The sequence below is a fragment of the Nelumbo lutea genome, chromosome 6, assembly GCF_056320005.1.
Source record: "Nelumbo lutea isolate HS-2025 chromosome 6, American lotus-T2T, whole genome shotgun sequence".
NCBI classification, from domain to species: domain Eukaryota; kingdom Viridiplantae; phylum Streptophyta; class Magnoliopsida; order Proteales; family Nelumbonaceae; genus Nelumbo; species Nelumbo lutea.
Genome location: NC_142689.1, coordinates 27,387,916 through 27,406,343, shown reverse-complemented (window position 1 = coordinate 27,406,343; position 18,428 = coordinate 27,387,916). Strand labels below are relative to the sequence as shown.

The 18,428-nt window shown below is 37.0% G+C and overlaps 2 protein-coding genes across 3 annotated transcripts in view; one reads left to right on the top strand and one right to left on the bottom strand.

Annotated features, from left to right (window-relative positions):
- Positions 1–1,639: 1,639 nt before the first annotated feature.
- Positions 1,640–8,036, top strand: LOC148848161 (Pentapeptide repeat-containing protein). Of its 2 annotated transcripts, XM_088949174.1 has the most exons (8): positions 1,673–1,941; positions 2,036–2,198; positions 2,293–2,322; positions 2,601–2,707; positions 5,926–5,952; positions 6,072–6,106; positions 6,599–6,727; positions 7,651–8,036. In XM_088949174.1, exons 1-8 carry the CDS (start codon positions 1,794–1,796, stop codon positions 7,840–7,842), a joined length of 831 nt encoding a protein of 276 aa, XP_088805300.1. In that variant the 5' UTR covers positions 1,673–1,793; the 3' UTR covers positions 7,843–8,036. The 2 variants fall into 2 exon arrangements, with proteins under 2 accessions (XP_088805301.1, XP_088805300.1); XM_088949175.1 differs by lacking the exon at positions 5,926–5,952 and having other exon boundaries at positions 1,640–1,941.
- The window catches only part of LOC148848160 (Golgi SNAP receptor complex member 1-2-like), a 34,595-nt gene continuing 24,064 nt past the window's right edge, over positions 7,898–18,428 (bottom strand). The window contains exons 3-6 of the mRNA XM_088949176.1: positions 9,489–9,578; positions 9,302–9,373; positions 8,247–8,376; positions 7,898–8,161 (exon numbers count right to left, since the gene is read on the bottom strand). Coding sequence (XP_088805302.1) covers positions 8,064–8,161; positions 8,247–8,376; positions 9,302–9,373; positions 9,489–9,578 — 390 coding nt within the window. The 3' untranslated portion in view covers positions 7,898–8,063. The remainder of the gene's footprint in view (positions 8,162–8,246; positions 8,377–9,301; positions 9,374–9,488; positions 9,579–18,428) is intronic.

Genomic DNA, 18,428 nt, shown 5'->3' with positions numbered 1-18,428 from the left:
GGAATTTCTCAAAATTGCCACTTGTTTAGCTTTCTAGAAAATGAGAATGCCACTTGTCTAAATGGTGATAGTGGGTTGTGGGCTTTAACAACAACTTCTCAAAAAATGCCACGTGTCTAGATGTTCAAAGAAATGAAAATGCCATGTGTCTAAATGGTAGGGGGTTGTAGTTTGAAGACTTTCCTTTAATATATATATAATTCGATATTAAAATATCAAAACTTTCATTGGCCAATAAAAAAGCTTGTGAAGGGCACTAATAAAAAGGTGATCCACAAGTCGTTGTGGAATAATAAAAGATTGTACAAGTGGCCAATCCCAAAGTCCCCTACTTAGACAACTGCATTAGCTACAACACCTCTCTTTTTGTGCTAGGTTGTGTAGAGAGGCTCATTACTCTAACATGATTAGGAACTACTTACTACATGTAAAAAATTAAGGAAAATTCCTAATTAGTATCATGTAGTTTGGGCATAGTGCCACTTTGGTCCCAAAATTTTAAAACATAATAATTTAATATCCAAACTTTTAAAACGTGCCAATCCAATACCTATCGTTAACCAACTTGTCAATTAGTTGTTAAGTGGCATTTAAAAAGACACAAATACCTTTCGAGTGTCATCTAAGTTTCTTTATCAACCATCCAAACATTGATAAAAAATAAACAGTCCCAAACCCTTGACTTTTCTATTTATGAAAGTTGGGGTCACCAGAATGCCCAATGAGATGTGATGAACTAATTAACGACAGTACTGGCACATTTTGAAAGTGCGGGTACTGAATTGTTGTGTTTTAAAGTTGAGGGACCAAAGTTTATTATAAAATCATTTGATGATTTTAAAAAGATGTTGAGGGAAGGAAATTGAAATTATAATAACTTGAGATATACTGCATCTAGTAACTATATAGATACTTTTATAAGAATATAAGTAAATAAAAATGTATTCTGCGTGAAATACATGATACTAGAAGAGAAATTGTTGATGTATTGATGTAAAAGTGAATTGATGGAAAAGTCAGTGGATTGGTTTAAAATTTGAATGGAATGTTAGGAGGATTTTTTATGTAAGAATTGATAAAATCGATGCATCATTTACATTGATTTACAATGAAAAAGTCAATCGGTTAGATGGTTTATATCCATTTTCAATGTAAACTTTACATTCAAAACAAACTCTTAAAAAAATAGACTGTATGAAATTTTACATTGATCCATTTTTATACTGAAATCAAAACTATAATGGAATTTTAAGTTGATTAACATTTACACGGCAATCAAACCAAGCAAGGTTTAGCTGAACAGTGTTATGTGGGCGTTCCACGTTAGTATTAAATCTTTTACAGAATGGAGCCCATGAATTTATTACTGCCGTGGAACTTCATCAATCATCATTGTTCCACAGCTCAAGCATTCAGCTAATACGAAATCTCAATGAAAAAAAGAAAAAAAAAAGGATTTTTGGTCTGACCATCCCGGTCCAATCCTAATCTGACAACATTAGTTGAACGGGGTACTTCTTTACTAACATCGACGTGTCTGCGTAGCATCCATAATATGTTGCTTGTCTAAAATCTAAATACTTAAAAGTACACGTGTGGACGTTTTAACCATTCCTTAGCCTAGAGTGGATGTGGTTGGAGGGAAAGCGTATCGCACGTGTAAATTCGTTTTGGTAACTTCAAATCTGTTTTTCGGTCTCTCTCTCTCTCTCTCTCTCGTCATTCTTCATCCTTTGCCAATTGCCAATTTGCCATCTAAAAAACCAAACTCCTTAATCTTTTATTCTTTAGAAATGGCTCTTGCTTCCGTCTCTCCATTTTCTGTAAAAGCCCTAAAATTGTCGTTGTCTTCTTCTTCGGTTGGGAATAATCTGGAACATGTCTCGAGGCCCTCCGTCGTTATCTGTAGCGCCTCACCGGAAAGCAGGCCCAATCCTTTCGGTGAAATTCTATATTCTTTAACAAGCTTTAGCTTTATTTTTGGTTCTTAGAGCTTTGAGAATCTTATAACAAGATACGTTGTCGATAAGCACAGAATCGAAGAAGTTGAAGGCTCTAATGTCGACTGCATTGGCAACTGCGGTTATAAGCTTCAACTCCGGACTGCCATCTCTCGCCGATCTCAACAAATATGAAGCGGAGGTCCGTGGTGAATTCGGGATTGGATCTGCAGCCCAATTTGGTTCTGCTGATCTCAGGTTCATTTCCTTGTTAAATTCATATTATTTTCTCTTAACGTATATGCCTTAGTTCTCCAACAGTAATTCACTTCCTCTGTTTCCTGCTTCACAGGAAAGCGGTTCATGTGAATGAGAATTTCAGGTGATACTTCTGGTCTGGCATTCCCCTGTAAACTTATATTAAATATGTAGTTGACGTACTTTATACTGATCTGAAGTTGATATTTGGCTAATTTGTTTTAATTTAAGCTGAGAATGTTTGTATGGAATTCTTCATCACCAAAAAGTAGAGATAGTTCAAACGGGGGTGGGGGAATTTTTAAACTGAATGTCTATTCTTATTTCCTGACCTAATTAAATAAATAGCTAGGTTCTTCAGTTCAATATAATAATAACAATAAGTCTAACTGTTTTGCGCAGACGAGCCAACTTCACATCTGCCGATATGAGGGAATCTGATTTTAGTGGTTCAACATTTAATGGCGCATACCTTGAAAAGGCGGTTGCATACAAGGCGAATTTCACAGGTGCATTTTTTGCTTAAATTTTGTATTATCTGACATAGAAAACAAGATTCCAGTACTATTACTCTGGCCCTAAATCTATACTCCCTTTCTTGTACTCTTAGACTTCACAGTTTGTTTTCTGGTATGGAATAAATGATTTTCATGGACTATTATATCTTAGTTGAATTCAATGGTAGACTTTCATTGAAACCCAACATGGACCTACCCCTGTGATGATATTTGGATTAATGCTAACATTTCTGGATACAAACTCCATTAGTTTTCTTTTCCTTTCTTTGTTTCTTTTGTTTGTGTGTGTGTGTGTGTGGGGTGTGTGTGTGTGGGGTACAAACACTTATACAGGAGAGAGGGGCCGTGAAAGCAGGGTTCACAATCATTACCTTCAGAATACATTGATGTGGGCATTGAGAAGAGATAAGGAGGGGCTGTGAAAGCAGGGTGCACAGTCATCACCTTCAGAATATTCTGATGCAAGTTAATGCTTGGAAGGTCTACTAGCTTCATCAGGGAACACTTTATGATGTTGAAGCCAATGATTTAGTTAGAACTGAAGGAACATTGACTTTAAGGTCTATCTGCTTTGTATGATCTTTTGGATATTCCTGTTCCTAATAGCTTGGTGGCCTTTTTACAACCTCGTATCCATAAGGTGGAAACTGGCAATCTATGTATCCATCTATCAAGGGTCTTGGAGCTGAGATTGGTGCTTAATTTTTGGGTATTCACATTTTAAGATTCCTGTTCAACTTGTTAGTTGTAAAGGTAGTACTAGCGTATTCACCAAGGAACTTGTTGTGCAGGGGAACAGGTTCACATTCTAAAGAAAATGGTAGATGCATAAAAGGGGCACTACACAATGTTTGTCCTGACAATCCAATCTTGGGACTTAGGAGAAGTGGACTGGATATGGACCTAATTTTTGGCAGAATGTGGCTGCTTCATACCAGAACCTGTAATGTCATTCTTATTATCCCAAAGATTTAACATGGCACCAAGAAATCACCTCTTTTATCAAATTTTTAGAGCAAGCTGAGACTAAAGACCAAAACTTAAAACACGGATATCCATCTAACTGGAATGGATATTTCCAGGATTTCTCTGGGATTTGTCATCCTGTGATTTCTTTGAGATGCCTATGAGAAAAAAAAAAAACCTTGTGGATGGTCAATAAATGTAAGCAATAGAACCATTGGTTGGGGAGAGCATGGCATGATTGTTTGATGGAAGCGAACTCTTTTGCCTTGTAAACACATAAACTCAGGCTTTTACATGAACAAACTACTTAACCCATTTTAAAAATCTATTTAGTTTATTAGATTAGGACCTAAAGAATTCTCTCTCTCTCTCTCACATACACACACACACACACAATAAAAGGATCTCTCCCCTTCTAGAACCTTCATCTGTTCCCCTTCATCAGAATATTTCCAGATGTAGGGGCCATTTGATAAAAGCTGAAGTGCTTGAATTGAATGATTTGTTGCTTTGTTTTTTTGCAAATAATTTATTCAGGAGGTTGCATGCTCCTTAATGGATGAATCTTAAGTTTTACTATTATATAATATGGATATGGTTATCTACTAAAAAGAGCAATAAATCATTCATTTCAACCATATCAACTGTTATTAAGTGGCCTTATAGTTGGTGTTTTCTTAAATTTCTTAGTCAGTTGAGGGCCACACTGACTGCATGACTAACTAGTCCGTTGAAGACCCATGATGCGATCACCTGGGAATTAATCACAAACTTGATCAACTAGGTCCATTTACAACTAGTCAGCCTAATCAAACTATTCAGTCACTGATATTAAAATTTTATTTGTTTGTTTTTATTTCTAATTATTTAAAATAACAACTTAGATGCCTTTATTATGCATGCTAGTTGCTTTAAACATTTCTGGCGAAAGTGTGATGTAGGACAAGGTAGGGGCCTACAAATTTCAGATCTGGTGGTGGGCTTGTGGGGCGAAGGTGGGGATATAGGTGATTCAGGATGAAGAATGGAGATGGAAAAGTCCCTTTTTCTATTTAACTAATATAGCATTTATAAATGGATTTCCTTCTGAGTTGTTTCCATAAGATTCTAGATCTCAATGTCATATTAAGTTCACTTTAATAAAGTCCAAATTCATATTTCTTCTTAACTACTTCCCCTAAATATTGAAAATATAGAGAGAAATTTCTTGTGAAAGCCTACTGAGTGAGAAAAGGAAATGACAGGAAAAACAAAACAATTCAAATTAAGCTTGCAAACCTAAGAAGTGATTGTTTGGTTCAGGGAGGGTTAAGGACAAAAAAATTGGTGCTTCTAGGAAATGACTCCAGCATCTTCCTTGGGAGCCTCAAAATCTGTGGTTTCCAGTGATCCAAAGTGATAGCAGGGGCCAAAATAGATGGGACCGAAGTCTGGAGCTTGTTGATGGGAAATGAAATTTCTCAAATGGAACAATGGTTAACACAGTTAGAATATAGAAGACAGTACAAAAGATCCTTTGATTCTAAAAAAAAGGTTCTATTTGTTGATTTCAGTGAAAATATCAATCAGTTAAAAGTAAGATATATTTTAGATGTAAGACAATCTGTATAGATTTACAGTTAAAATTTTATAACATTATAAATTTTAATCTATGGAAATATCTCTTCATATTCTTTAAAATTATAAAACGTGCTTTTTAAAGTAAACAAGAAGGTTAAATGGGTATATTTATTTACTCTTTGTTAATGCATAAGTTTTGCACACCATAACTGTGTACCTTCTAAAATTTTTAAGCTGTGCCTGCTTACTACCAAAAGTGAAAAATTCCATAGTTGATGTACTCTTATGGTTCAATCATGTAATAATAGGGTGTGCTAAAGACTTTCTTGCTTATTTAATAACTTCTTGAGCTCTAATCAGAGCCTCAAAAGCAGCAACTCTCTCTCTCTCTCTCTCTCTCTCTCATAGCTGCAGCTCAAAATGGTTACATTTACTATGTGTATTGCAATATTTTTCTTATGCTTTTGCCGCTTGTGAGATCACCACTACCACCCCTAAAAATACCACACAAAAGAACACTAAATATGTCATGGAAGCAAACCACAATAACATATTTCAAGAATAATGTTCTCATTTTAATTCCATTAGATAACAATGAATACCTTGTTTTTTCTTTCTATTTGATAGTCTTGCACCACTAATTGCCTTCTTTTGTTCATTATTTTTGTGTGTTTCCTCTACAGGTTGTTACAGTGAAACTAATGTTGCATGTACTGCATCCTATGCCCAGCTTTTAGAAAAATCATACATTCTTATTTTGATATTGTAAATTTTTCTATAAATTAGATGCTATGTCTTTAATCTTCTCATTCCTTTCATTTTCTCCTAGGTGCGGACTTGAGTGACACATTGATGGACCGCATGGTAAATACAGTCAAACCGTAGCATCAGGATCCATTATATCTTCATTTTCATATAAACAATTTCACAAACTTATATTTTTGCCAATAATATGTGCTAAGAATACATTGTACAGAAAATGGAAATGGATATTTACTTAATCTAACTTCACCAAAAAAGAAAACAAATCAAAAGAAAATGAACAATCTGAATCCTATTTGGCTGTTGTAAGCTCCACATATAGCAATCTTGGCTTCATTCATCATCATGTTTAAATCTAACGGAAAAAGTTTGGTTGCAGTGCAGTAAACCGGAAAGAGATTAGTGTTTAGTTAACAGAAAACCTTGGGTTCTGTTATTCACCTTCATATTTGAAGAAAATTAAAAATACTTTGGTTGCAGTCTGGTAAACTGGAATGTGAATTTTGTTTCATTACGTTCTACTTTGTTTGATTTACAATGGTTGGTAATGAATATAAACATAATTCTTTATTTTTATTTTTATTTTCTGTCCAGGTTCTTAATGAAGCTGACTTCACAAATGCTGTGCTCATTAGATCTGTACTTACCCGCAGTGATCTTGGAGGTGCAATCATTGAAGGTGCTGACTTCAGTGATGCTGTCTTGGATCTTCCTCAGAAGCAGGTAGTAACTTCTATTCTTGTCTTATATATTGATATCCATTTAACATAATTTAGGTTTTCTGCACATGTTAAAACAGCCTTTGCTTGATGACTGTAGTTTTCTCTTCAGAATCCACTGTTAATGGTTATTCTGTTGCTTCCTTATTTACTTATAGTTAAGAATTTTCAGTAACTGAGGATCCGATACCAAGAACAACCTATTATTGGTGTTTATATATCAAGCGCTTTAGTTCTTAATATGTAGCAGCAATTAGGAAAGACAAAACCCTTATGTTTCATTAGAAGCTCAGTTATTGATAGCAGCCTTTGATTGACCACTGTTCCTTTTCCCCCTTTCAGAAAACATCTGGAAATGCCATATTATGCTTCTCCAGATACTTCCTATCTGTATACTGTTGAATTAGGAAACTTCAGTGACCGAGGGCCTGATTAAGGGTGGATTCAAGCTGATCTGGGTTGGCAGAAAAACATAAAGCTTGAATTCGGGTTTGATCTCGATTTGATCTAGAAACATGAGCTCGAATTCAGCTTGACTCTAAAGCTCATATGTTCAACTCGGTTCAGCTCAAGCTCAATAGTGAGCCGAACTTCATATAAAAAATTGTACATACAAAAAATTAAAAATATGCATAGAAAAACATCAGCTAATCCTTTGGTGGGCGCTTTAGCTAGAGATGGTGTCAAGTAAGAAGAGTTGGTTTGGGGTCCCGGCTAATCCTGGATAGCCAATGAGTATTATTGGGGGTTAGGCATATTTGTGTGCTGTTTATTTCATCATTCTTGTTGGTATTTACGTCCAATTAATTTGTAGGTATTTGTTCCATAACACGTTAAAAATCCTTACTGGGCACCTCATTTTCTCTTTTTTCAATCATTTATAACAATTAATGTCGTCTTTGTTTAACGTTGAGTTCATTCGTTTAGGCTCTGTGCAAATATGCAAGTGGAACGAATCCTGTTACAGGGGTGAGCACGAGAGCTAGTCTAGGTTGCGGCAACAGTCGTCGTAGCGCTTATGGGAGCCCATCATCTCCTCTATTAAGTGCCCCACCACAGAAACTGCTTGATCGGGATGGATTCTGTGACCAAGCTACGGGCCTCTGTGATGCAAAGTGATGGGGTGAATGAATACCATTGTCTTGTATTTGTGAATATACACATGGAGGCGTCAAAAAAATCATCCTTGTCGATCAATTCAGTTTATGGATAATTGTCAAGAGATAATCGAACAACAACGAGCTTGTATCTATTTGTATTTGTTTTAAACAAAATGTGAAGCAAAAATTTCTGAAACAGCATTATGACCTCCATTCTCCGTTTTGGCATCTGAATTCCTTTTATTTTGAAAGCCAATAGATAATCAGGAATAACGTGCAAGCAGCGATGACAGCTGAGAGAATAAGAGTGTCTCTTGATCGCTTCTTCTTGATGGCACCTGCAAAAGGTTCGAATCGAGTATTAACAGCAATTTCAAAAGAGCAAATTTGTTATACAAATAGATCAACAGAGACGCAACGTACCAAGAAGGCCACGGATGATAGGAAACTTGTCACTTAGTTGCTTGACTTTCCCTTGAACATCTCCAAATAAGGTTCGTTGGGAGCTCAAAACTGATCTCGTAGCTTGAGCTTGATTTATCACTTCATCAATCTGCCCGGAATCAAATTACTTGTATCGTGACTTTTGTGAGGATAACATTGGACAACGTAACAAGGTGCCTAATTAAATACAAATCACGGCATTTGGAGGGAAAATTGGTTTGCTCATAGAGCGCGCTTCACGCCAACCAAACAGCACATTGCAGCCCTATTTTGGCAACATCTTCCCATGAATGACAAAATCAATTACGAGAGATGTTCAGCATTATGAGGTTGGTGTGAGGTGCACTGTGAGGAGCAAATACGGATTCATTTGGAGGATTTTATTTAAGTAGGATTTCATGCAAAGGGGAAATAAAAATGGGGAATTTGAATAGGCTAAGCAAAATATCTATTTCTTGAAAAGCATGAAGAATGCCGAAAATTAGAAGAATTTCTATTTTTGGAGCATCACCATTATGAGCTAGTAATTCAACAGTTGATGGGCAAAAGCTGACGTACGGGAATCCACCTAAGTTGGTAACAATAACTATTTTGTAAGAAGTTGGTTGAAGTGAACAATAACCATTATAACTGCCAAGTTTGAAAACCTCAACTTAGGATGATAACGTAAAGGTTTGATGTTCCTGCTCCTGGACGATTTCTCTTCAAGGCTTGGAGAATTTCTAGGGAAATTGATTGGGTTTTCTAGGGTTAGGTTGTAAGATGATGTAGAAAATTAGAAAGACAATGGATGTTTACCTAATTTGTGATGATTTGATAGCCCAATAATATTAGTCCAAACTCCAAGAACAATATCACCAAAAATGCACCAGCAACAAAGAGAAGAAAATAGATCCAGGAGAGAGGCAAAGAAAGAATATGTCAAGGGGAAACACCTGAATTCTTTCTACGATTTAATATAAAATAGAAAAAAAAAGGAAATAAATGGAGAACATGACCTTCTATACATGAATATGAAATAAAATTGGACTTACATGAGCAATATTTCCATGTATAGCAGCTCTCTCTCGTAATAAATGCATTCTAGGTGACATACTCCCAGATGCCTAGACCAAAGTAGAACAAATAAGAGAACAAAATTAGCATGGACTATTGAAAAAAAAAACAAACAAATTAAAACTAGAATGAAATCAAATGAGTTCACAACCAAGCCTTGCTGACCTTGTGTTCACTAATATCATCCCTCACAGAACTTAGAAGTTCAGCATGCTCCCTCATGGAGTTTATATTTCCTTTGATTCGTCTAAATTCCTAGGAAAAAAAAACATGATCTCTTCAAATATACTCTGGGTGACCTTGATCAACACATAAAAATAAAGAACTTGTATTAAAGGCACTTCCATAAGTAGAACTGATTTTGTCATATTGAGTGAACAGTAAGTGATATGAAAAGGCAGTTCTAAAGCTAAACAGCCAATGTGCCTAATATTATAATCAGGTCAAGATATGTCAAATCCATGCAAACATATATATGATTATGCATGAAAAAAAAAGTTTTACGAAACAAAACTGTTTTGGCACATCTATCTTGATAAATAGGATTTGCATTAATTATGACCATAATTCCCATTGTCTTTGAAAGTGATCATATAGAATGCCATCAAATTCTTTAAAAATTGCAGCCCAACACTGTAATAGGCCCTCAATTTTGTCAACGTTCAGACCTGTTGAGCAATCATGTTGATAAAAAATTCTTCCATTACTCTCCTTCCAAAGGGACCAACAGATAGCAAAGGGGTAAATTCAAGAGGATTTTCCATCTAGTGCTGAAAACAATCACTTTCCACGAAGAGATCAAAATTACAAGATTTTCAGGGAGCACCCAAACCAGGCAAGAAGCTTCTGAAAGTGATCCCAATCTTGAATGTAAAACTGCAGTGAATTGGTTAATGCTTAAGAGTCTCCTCTTCCACACTGCAAAGACAGCGTGCTATTTTCAAATGATCAATAGTGAGGATCTTGTCTTTTTCTTTTATAATAAGTGAAGGATTTGTATCAATGTGAGGGTCTTTTCTTGAACAACTGTCGAAAAGAAAAAGGTAACTTTGGATGGTACTTGTACTTTGCACAGCCACCTCCAAGGAATAGAAGAATGGTTTGGCCCTTTCAGTTAAATAGAATGATTGGACTTTAAAAAAATCAGTCTAATTTTCTGAATTTTATAATAACACCTGGGATGAATGTTGGATCTACTAAGATTAGCTAATAAAATGATTGCAGAATCCACTTCCCAATAGTTAATATCATGTCAAAGCCAAGACAGCCATACTATGTTATCAACAGTCAATGGAATTTACTAAATGTGGCTTCCTTGTTCACAAACAGATGGAATAAGGAAGGAAAACCTGAGCTTTGAGACCTATCACCAATCAAAGATCATTTAAACCTGATTCCTTGAATGTGAACTCCTGTGCTAGGCTTAAAATTGATGTATTTAATTCTTCCCTAATTTGCTTAACACCTTGCAAGGTGCTTGTCTTGTAAGTGTTGTATGAGTCCAGATTCCTGGTCATGTGAAGTACCTCTACCTCCATATTTGGTAGAAATAATCTTTCTCCACAAATTATCCTTCTCCATTCTGTACCTTCACAATCATAAGATGATTTCTTCCTGACCACTAATTTCAGAATTTGGGTGATAGGGATATTGGTGTCTTTTTAGTTTGTTGGTATTTTAGGAATATGACTTTTAAGTCTTCTAGAAATTTACTTTTAGCAATAAAAAAATAAAATTATTATTTATAGTAACTTCCAAATTTACTATCTATAGTAATTCCCATATTTCTATTTGTAGTAAATTTACAATCTACTTACTTTCAGTAGTTTCTGGTTTCCTTGCTTAAGTTAGTTTAGTAGGATTGGTAATGAGCTACTAGAGTTGTTTTAGGAGTGAGAGTCCTTATGCAAGTGCCTCTATGGGTTCCCCATGGGTTTGTCTTAGTTTTATAGAAATTATATGTTCTAGATCAACTTTGGAGTCAGTTGAATGATATCCAAGTTCTTATGTTAAAAGTCACATTGTAATTGAAAAAGGATAACTAATTTGATGAACAAAGTTTGTTTAGTTAATTCTGGTTGCAGCTATCCGTTTTTCTATATATTCCTCTTACTTATTTCTTCTTCTAAGTGATCTATCTCTTTGCTGTTTACTCCAGTAGCAAGAGCTTCTCTTTCTTCCTAATCTTTATCTCATTCAAGGCTTAAAATGTTGGTGCTGGTGGAAATGTCAGTCGTCCAAATATAAGAAACATGTCAGAAAATATCATATGGAAATATTGTAAAAATTATAGATATGGTGGAAATATTGTAAAATATACAAAATATAAAATGACATTTTATGAAATGATAAAAGAAGCATATGCACACCTTTTTAAATTATATTCTTGTTTCAAATCATTAAACAAATCTAAGAAACTAAGGTTATAAACAAAAGAATACATTCTGAAGTTGCCTTGTAAACCTTGAGATTCAGAGCTTAATGATAAAATGAGTTAAAGAAAAAATTAAGTTTTAGACTCGTAGAAAATGTAAATGGTTGTAATATATCAACCAAATAATCTATTACACAAACAAAAACTAATACTTAACTTCATGTTTGAAATGAATATTGAGCTAGCTCAAAGTGGTAAGCATGTAGGTGGGCACTAACATTGTTACTCCACATATCTACAATATTGTCACCAACTTATGTTATAATACTATCTCTTGTACTCAGTCCACATAGTGTTTGTAGCGATTACTGGGGAGTATGCTGATTGCAGTATGTTGAGTTGGTTCGGTTTGTTTTTATTTAGTTAGGAAGTTGTTGGGCTTTAGGCCCATTAGTTTATGGTTTTTGAAGTCATGACTGTTCAGCTTTTAGTAGCCGCCCTACTAAGGGCATCCTTGTAATATCTCATCTTTTTAAGTTGAGTATAAATATAATGAGAGGGGGGCGGCTAGGGTTGATTTCACAATCCTGGTTGACTTCCTACTCTCTTCTTCTTCTCCTTTCTTCTCTACTGCTGAAATCTTCATCTTCCCCCTCTTTCCTTCACAAGAAACTCGACTAAATCTGCAATTAGTGATCTCTACTTGGTATCAGAGCAGGTCGAAGGTTCCTTGAAGTTGTTCTCTCATGCAGCCCTAGATCGGCCAACTACATGGTGATTTAAGAGGCTGATCAAAGCTCTCAGGTAAGCCCAGTTTTTGGATTTTTTTGGTGGATTTGTGTGCCCTGTAGATGGTCTAGGGTTTCTCATCAAAATCAGGAAAAACTGGAGAAAGGGGAAGAGTCATGTTTCTGTTGGACTCTTCAATTTTGACCTAGGAAGTGGTGCCCTAACTTTTTAGGGTTCCTTGGAGTTTTTTGTAAGGGGCGATTCAAGTCCTGCCTGATTTGGAGGCTTCTAGAGAGGGCAGTTGCTTCTCTCTCTTCTCCCGTCTTACAAAAAAGGAATCTTTTGTGGGAAGAAAGTCTAGGACACCATAAAGGTGTTGTTGGTTCCAAAAGGTGTTTTGTTTGATCTTGCTGCAAATTTCAATTATTTTCTTTACATTTTTTGAGAAGCATGGAAGGCCACAAAGTTGAAAATAAGCCCGGGAGTGAAATGGGACCAGTGGGAGGAGGTGTTAGAGACCCTTTTGGGGCTGGGACCATTATTACAGTTAGGTTGGATGGTGCAAATTACTTAGAATGGTCATAACCTGCAAAGATGGCCATTGGTGCTCGTGGAAAATTAGAGTATATCACTGGTGAAGAGGTGAAGCCCGAAACTAGCAACTCCCAGTGGGTACAGGAGAATTATATGGTAATGACTTGGTTGTGTAATTTCATGTTGCCACACATAAGTAAAATTTTTTTATGGGCAAATACAGCTAAGGAAATATGGGATGGGGTTGCAGAAACCTATTCACAGAGGGAGAATGTTCCTAGGGCTTATCAATTGAGAAATCAAATTATTGCTACAAGGCAGGGAGAGAGATCTGTTGCATCCTATTTTTCAGTCCTTGAAACCTTGTGGCAGGAGATTGACCATTTAGAAACTTTTGCTTGGGAAACCACTAAGGATGCAGCTACCTATCAGAAACATCTAGAGAAGTATAGGGTGTTTGAATTCCTTGCTGGCCTTAATCCTGAGTATGATATTGCACGACAACACCTTCTTTCCAGGGACAGTGTTACTCTCCCCCAAGCATATGCCTTTGTGTCAGGGGAGGAGTGCAGGAGAGATGTGATGATGAAAAACCTTATTTCTTATCAGTCTGCCATTTTAAGTGTTGTGAAACCTAAACAAAGTGGCAGTGACATCAAGAAGGAAGATAAAAAAGATCTGATCTGTGACTATTGTAAGAAGCCTAAACATACAAGAGATACTTGTTGGAAGCTTCACCCACATCTTGTGCCGACTAGATTGAAAAATAAGAAGGGAAATGCGCACATGGCAGTTATTGGTGACATTCCGGCCCCTCTTACTATAGCTGCTTTGGAGTCTGTTGCAACTGCTACAGTAAGGGCCAAACTTGAGAGGTATGGGCTACTTCTGAACCAGCGGGATACAGCCAGTTCCAGTTCAGCCGCAAGCGGACAACAAGGTACAGGTGGCACTGGTGGAGTCCACTCTACTTCCTTTGCTCACACAGGTAGTTCACAAGTCACTGTAAATTATGTTTCCACTTTAGGTAAGGAGGGACCTCCTTGGATTATAGATTTTGGAGCTTTAGAGCACATGACCCAGAGCTCTACTATTTTTTCAACTTACCAACTCTATTCTGGCAGAGATAGGGTTTCCACAGCTGATGGATCCCATGTTCCCATTGCTGAGAAGGGATCTGTCAAGATTAGTGATTCTATTTCTCTACCCTCTGTCCTTCATGTTCCCAGATTGAGCACTAATTTGTTATCTGTTAGTAGTTTGACTAAGAACCTGAACTGCTCAATATTTTTTTCTCCTAGTCGTTGTATTTTGCAGGATTTGGATTCAAAGAGGACGATTGGGAGTGGTCATGAAGTGAATGGAATCTACCTCCTGGATGTACTTCCTTCTCATCAGAGTCATCATGTCAGTAGGGACAGTGAGTCGGGGTCTATGAGTCAAATTATGCTTTGGCATAATTGTTTGGGTCATTTTACCGTTCTCTTCTTTGAGTTTTTTTGTTTCCAAAACTTTTTGAGTTTGTTAGTTTGTCAAGTCTGGAGTGTGAAGGTTGTCATCTTGGAAAGCATTGTAGACATTCATTTAAACCTAGTAATAAAAGATGTTCTTCTTTTGATGTTATTCATTCGGATGTGTGGGGCCCTTACCATGTTCCTTCTATGGGAGGCTATCGCTATTTTCTCTTATTTGTGAATGATTTCTCACGATACTCTTGGATTTACCTGATGAGATCCCGTAATGAGGTACCATCCTTGGTGAGGCAATTTCATCAGATGGTACTAACACAGTTTGGAACAAGAATAAAGATGTTCAGATCTAACAATGCCAGGGGATATTTTGAAAGACATCTTGCTTCATATCTGTTAGAATATGGTGTTGTCCATCAGAGCAGTTGCCCCTACAGTCCACAGCAGAATGGTGTTGTAGAAAGGAAGAACAGACACATTGTTGAGACTGCAAGAAGCATGATCAAAAGGTGTTGCAAAGAACAAGCTGGAGCATGATCTACGCAAGTTGGGAATGTGTGACATTTACTCCCAACTTGAGGGGGAGTGTTGAGTTGGTCCGGTTTGTTTTTATTTAGTTAGGAATTGTTGGGCTTTAGGCCCATTAGTTTATGTTTTTTATGTTGTGACTGTTCAACTTTTAGTAGCCGCCCTACTAAGGGCATCCTTGTAATATCTCATCTTTTTAAGTTAAGTATAAATATAATGAGAGGGAGGCGACTAGGGTTGATTTCATAATCTTGGTTGACTTCCTACTCTCTTCTTCTTCTCCTTTCTTCTCTACTGCTGAAATCTTCATCTTCCCCCTCTTTCCTTCACAAGAAACTCGACTAAATCTGCAATTAGTGATCTCTACTCAGTAAAATGTCTTCATGCCGCTACCCATGGAAGTGGAAATGGAAATGTCATGGAAACTATCTCTTGGACTCCACATAGTGCTGGTAGTGTTCATCATGGAATATGTCAGTTTAGTAAAATTTCGTGTTGCCACCCATGGAAATGGAAATATTAGGGAAATTAGGGACATTTCAAACCATGCTAATAAGTAGGTTCTCGATCTCTCTAAAATTCAGGAATTTGGGAGACAATTTCATTTGGGTTCTATCTAATGTTTATGGTCCTAACAGATATATAGAGAGAGGTGAAATGTGGGAAGAACTTGTTGATGTTAGAGGCCTATGGGATGGACTGTGGTGTCTTGGTGCAGATTTTAAAATGAGACAAATAATCCCAATCAGACAGTGTCAACTAGTATGAGGAAGTTCAATGGGTTTATTGATTATTGTGCTCTAAAAGAGATTCCTTTCCGATAGACTTTGTTTACTTGGTACAATTTATAAATTCCCCCTATCTGCTCCAAGTTGGATAGGTTCCTTTTCAGTTCTGAACGGGAAGATCATTGGGTAGGGTTAATGGCAAGGGCCTTGCCAAGAGTCATTTCAAATTATTGCCAGATTAATATTGGAACAAAGATTTTATAAATGGCCCCAAACCATTTAGATTTGAAAATATGTGGCTCACACATGGTGCACAAGGTGGAGGAATGATGGAATGAGGAAGTGAAGGATGTCTTGTGGAAAGGGGTTAAATTCCATAGGAAGATGCAAAGGCTCAAGGGAAAAATAAGAGAATGGAATACAGAGCATTTTGGAAGAGTGGAGGAAAGAAAATTAAAAGTGGTGTCCCAAATTGAACAGTTGGACCTCATTCTTTAGTGGACAGTAAGCCATCTACTTTTCTGTCAATCCATTCGTGTCAAGTCGATCGCAAGGCATCCTTCATATTGAGGGTGTGTGGGCTCAAACCGCAGACAGGCAGACTCTCTACATTGTGTGCCTGTGGCCCCCATATGCACCCTGTCAATAACCCACTAACCCATTGACTAGGTAGCATATAGCACCTGGCCCCTATCACCCTATGGGGGCTAAAGCTGCATCACCAACACTTAAAGAAAGCTATCTACTTTTCCACTTGTATTCTTTGTCCTTAATCATACAATCACCTTATTTCACCCTACAAATCCCACCACCACATCTAAAAGTTGTAAGATCCCTAGTTCCCTACCTGTCCTACTTCAAGAAGTGCTCTATTCATCTTCCTTAGAGGGAAAAGTGCCTACTCCCATAAAAAAACCTCCCTTTATTTTTTCCAAAATATTTCCAACTGATGATGGAACTGAAAACAAAGAGTCAAAGACAGGAAATATGTCAGGAGATTTCATAGGGAATTATGAATCTATGTCAATTTACCTCCTGATAAGTAGCCTCTTTTCCATCCTGCCATTTTCCTTCTAAACCTCTTGGTGATATGATCCTAAATAACCTTGTATCTGTAACTTGCATCCAAGGCAAGCCCCAAAAAATTTTGATGGGAGTGTATCACATCTATAGCCAAGGGTGGTGGCAAGCTCTCCAATATTTGGAACATCACCTACTGGAATGAGTTCACTTTTTTGAATATTTATCTTCAATCCAGAGGATCTGATCATCTCTCACTTACAATATGCAGACAATACGCTGGCTTTTACTGATGCATCAACTGAACAAGTGCAGTATTTGAGGGGGATTCTCAAAGTGTTTGAAGAATAATTTAAATAAGAGCATGTTGATTGGAGTAGGTGATGTGCATCAAGAAGTTTTAGAAGATTGTGCAGCATATTTGGTATGTCTCATTGGTGAATTTCCATTTACCTACTTGGATTTGTCTGTTGGAGCAAAAGCATAGCACCTTCAATGTGGCAACTGCTTTTGGATAGGATTAAGCAAAGATTGGCAGGCTGGATTGCTGGAAGGGGAAATATCTCTCATTTGGGGGGAAGATTACCACCATTAAAAGTGTGCTGTCAAATTTACCAATATATTACTTATCTCTTCTAAAAGTTCCAGCTGTGGTGAGTCAAGAAATTGAGAGGATCCAAAGGGAATTCTAAAGGAATGTTAAAGTGGCCCTCAGAAATTTCACTTGGTCAAATGGGAATGGGTTTGTAGGGTGAAAAAAAGATGGGGGTTTGGCAATAAGGGTGAAAACTGTTAATCAAGCACTTCTGGGGAAATGGGTATGGAGGAGGCTTGGGAGGGAGAGGGAAGCCTGATTGAGGAAGGTCATTTCTTGTAAATATGGGTTGGTGAATTTTGGTTGGGATACAAGGGTGGTTAGCTCTTCTTGTATTTTTTTTTTTTTTGATCAATAATTGTGGATTGAATTAATATTAAAAATATGAGAACATTACAGGGCAAGGGGGCTAAACAGCCTTAGCTCCCAAGAACAACCATTAAGCATCAAAAGAACAAAAATTACAAGACAGCCCAAAAAATAGCATGTCTATTCACCCCTTGTCTAGCTAGACCATCTGCCAAAGAGTTCACACTTCTTTTTACCCATTTGTATTGGATTTCCATGTCCTTAGTCAGTCACTTGAATTTCCTCTTTTCATTACTGTAATTTCAAAGTCTAAGACTATCCTCTTTCAGCCAGTTTACCACCACTTCAGAATCTCCTTCTATGATCAACTTGTTAATATGCATATCTTTGATTCTTTGTACCCCTTCAAGAGCTGCAAGAATCTCAGCTCTCAAAGAATCTCCCACCCCAACTGGTCCAGAATACATAGCTAACAGCTTCCCTATTCCGGATGGCCCTGGATTGCCCAAGCTGCTGCCATCAAAGTTTAGTTTAACAAAGTCTGTCATGGGGTGGGGGGAGATCCAACAAACATTTGAGGCCTTCCTCATTGGAACAAGTTCTGCTATCTCCTTCCACTTTCTTTGCAGCTCATCAACTGAGAATTCTGCGAACAGAGCCAAGGTTTTTAGCCAGTGTATAACCCTAATGTGGATGATCTCCAGAATTGCTTCCAAACTTCTCTCCTTATCTATAAATATTCGTGAATTTCTCTCCTCCCAAATAGTCCAACAGACTGCAGCCCTCATACACCTCCACATAAACTTGGCCCTTTTTGTT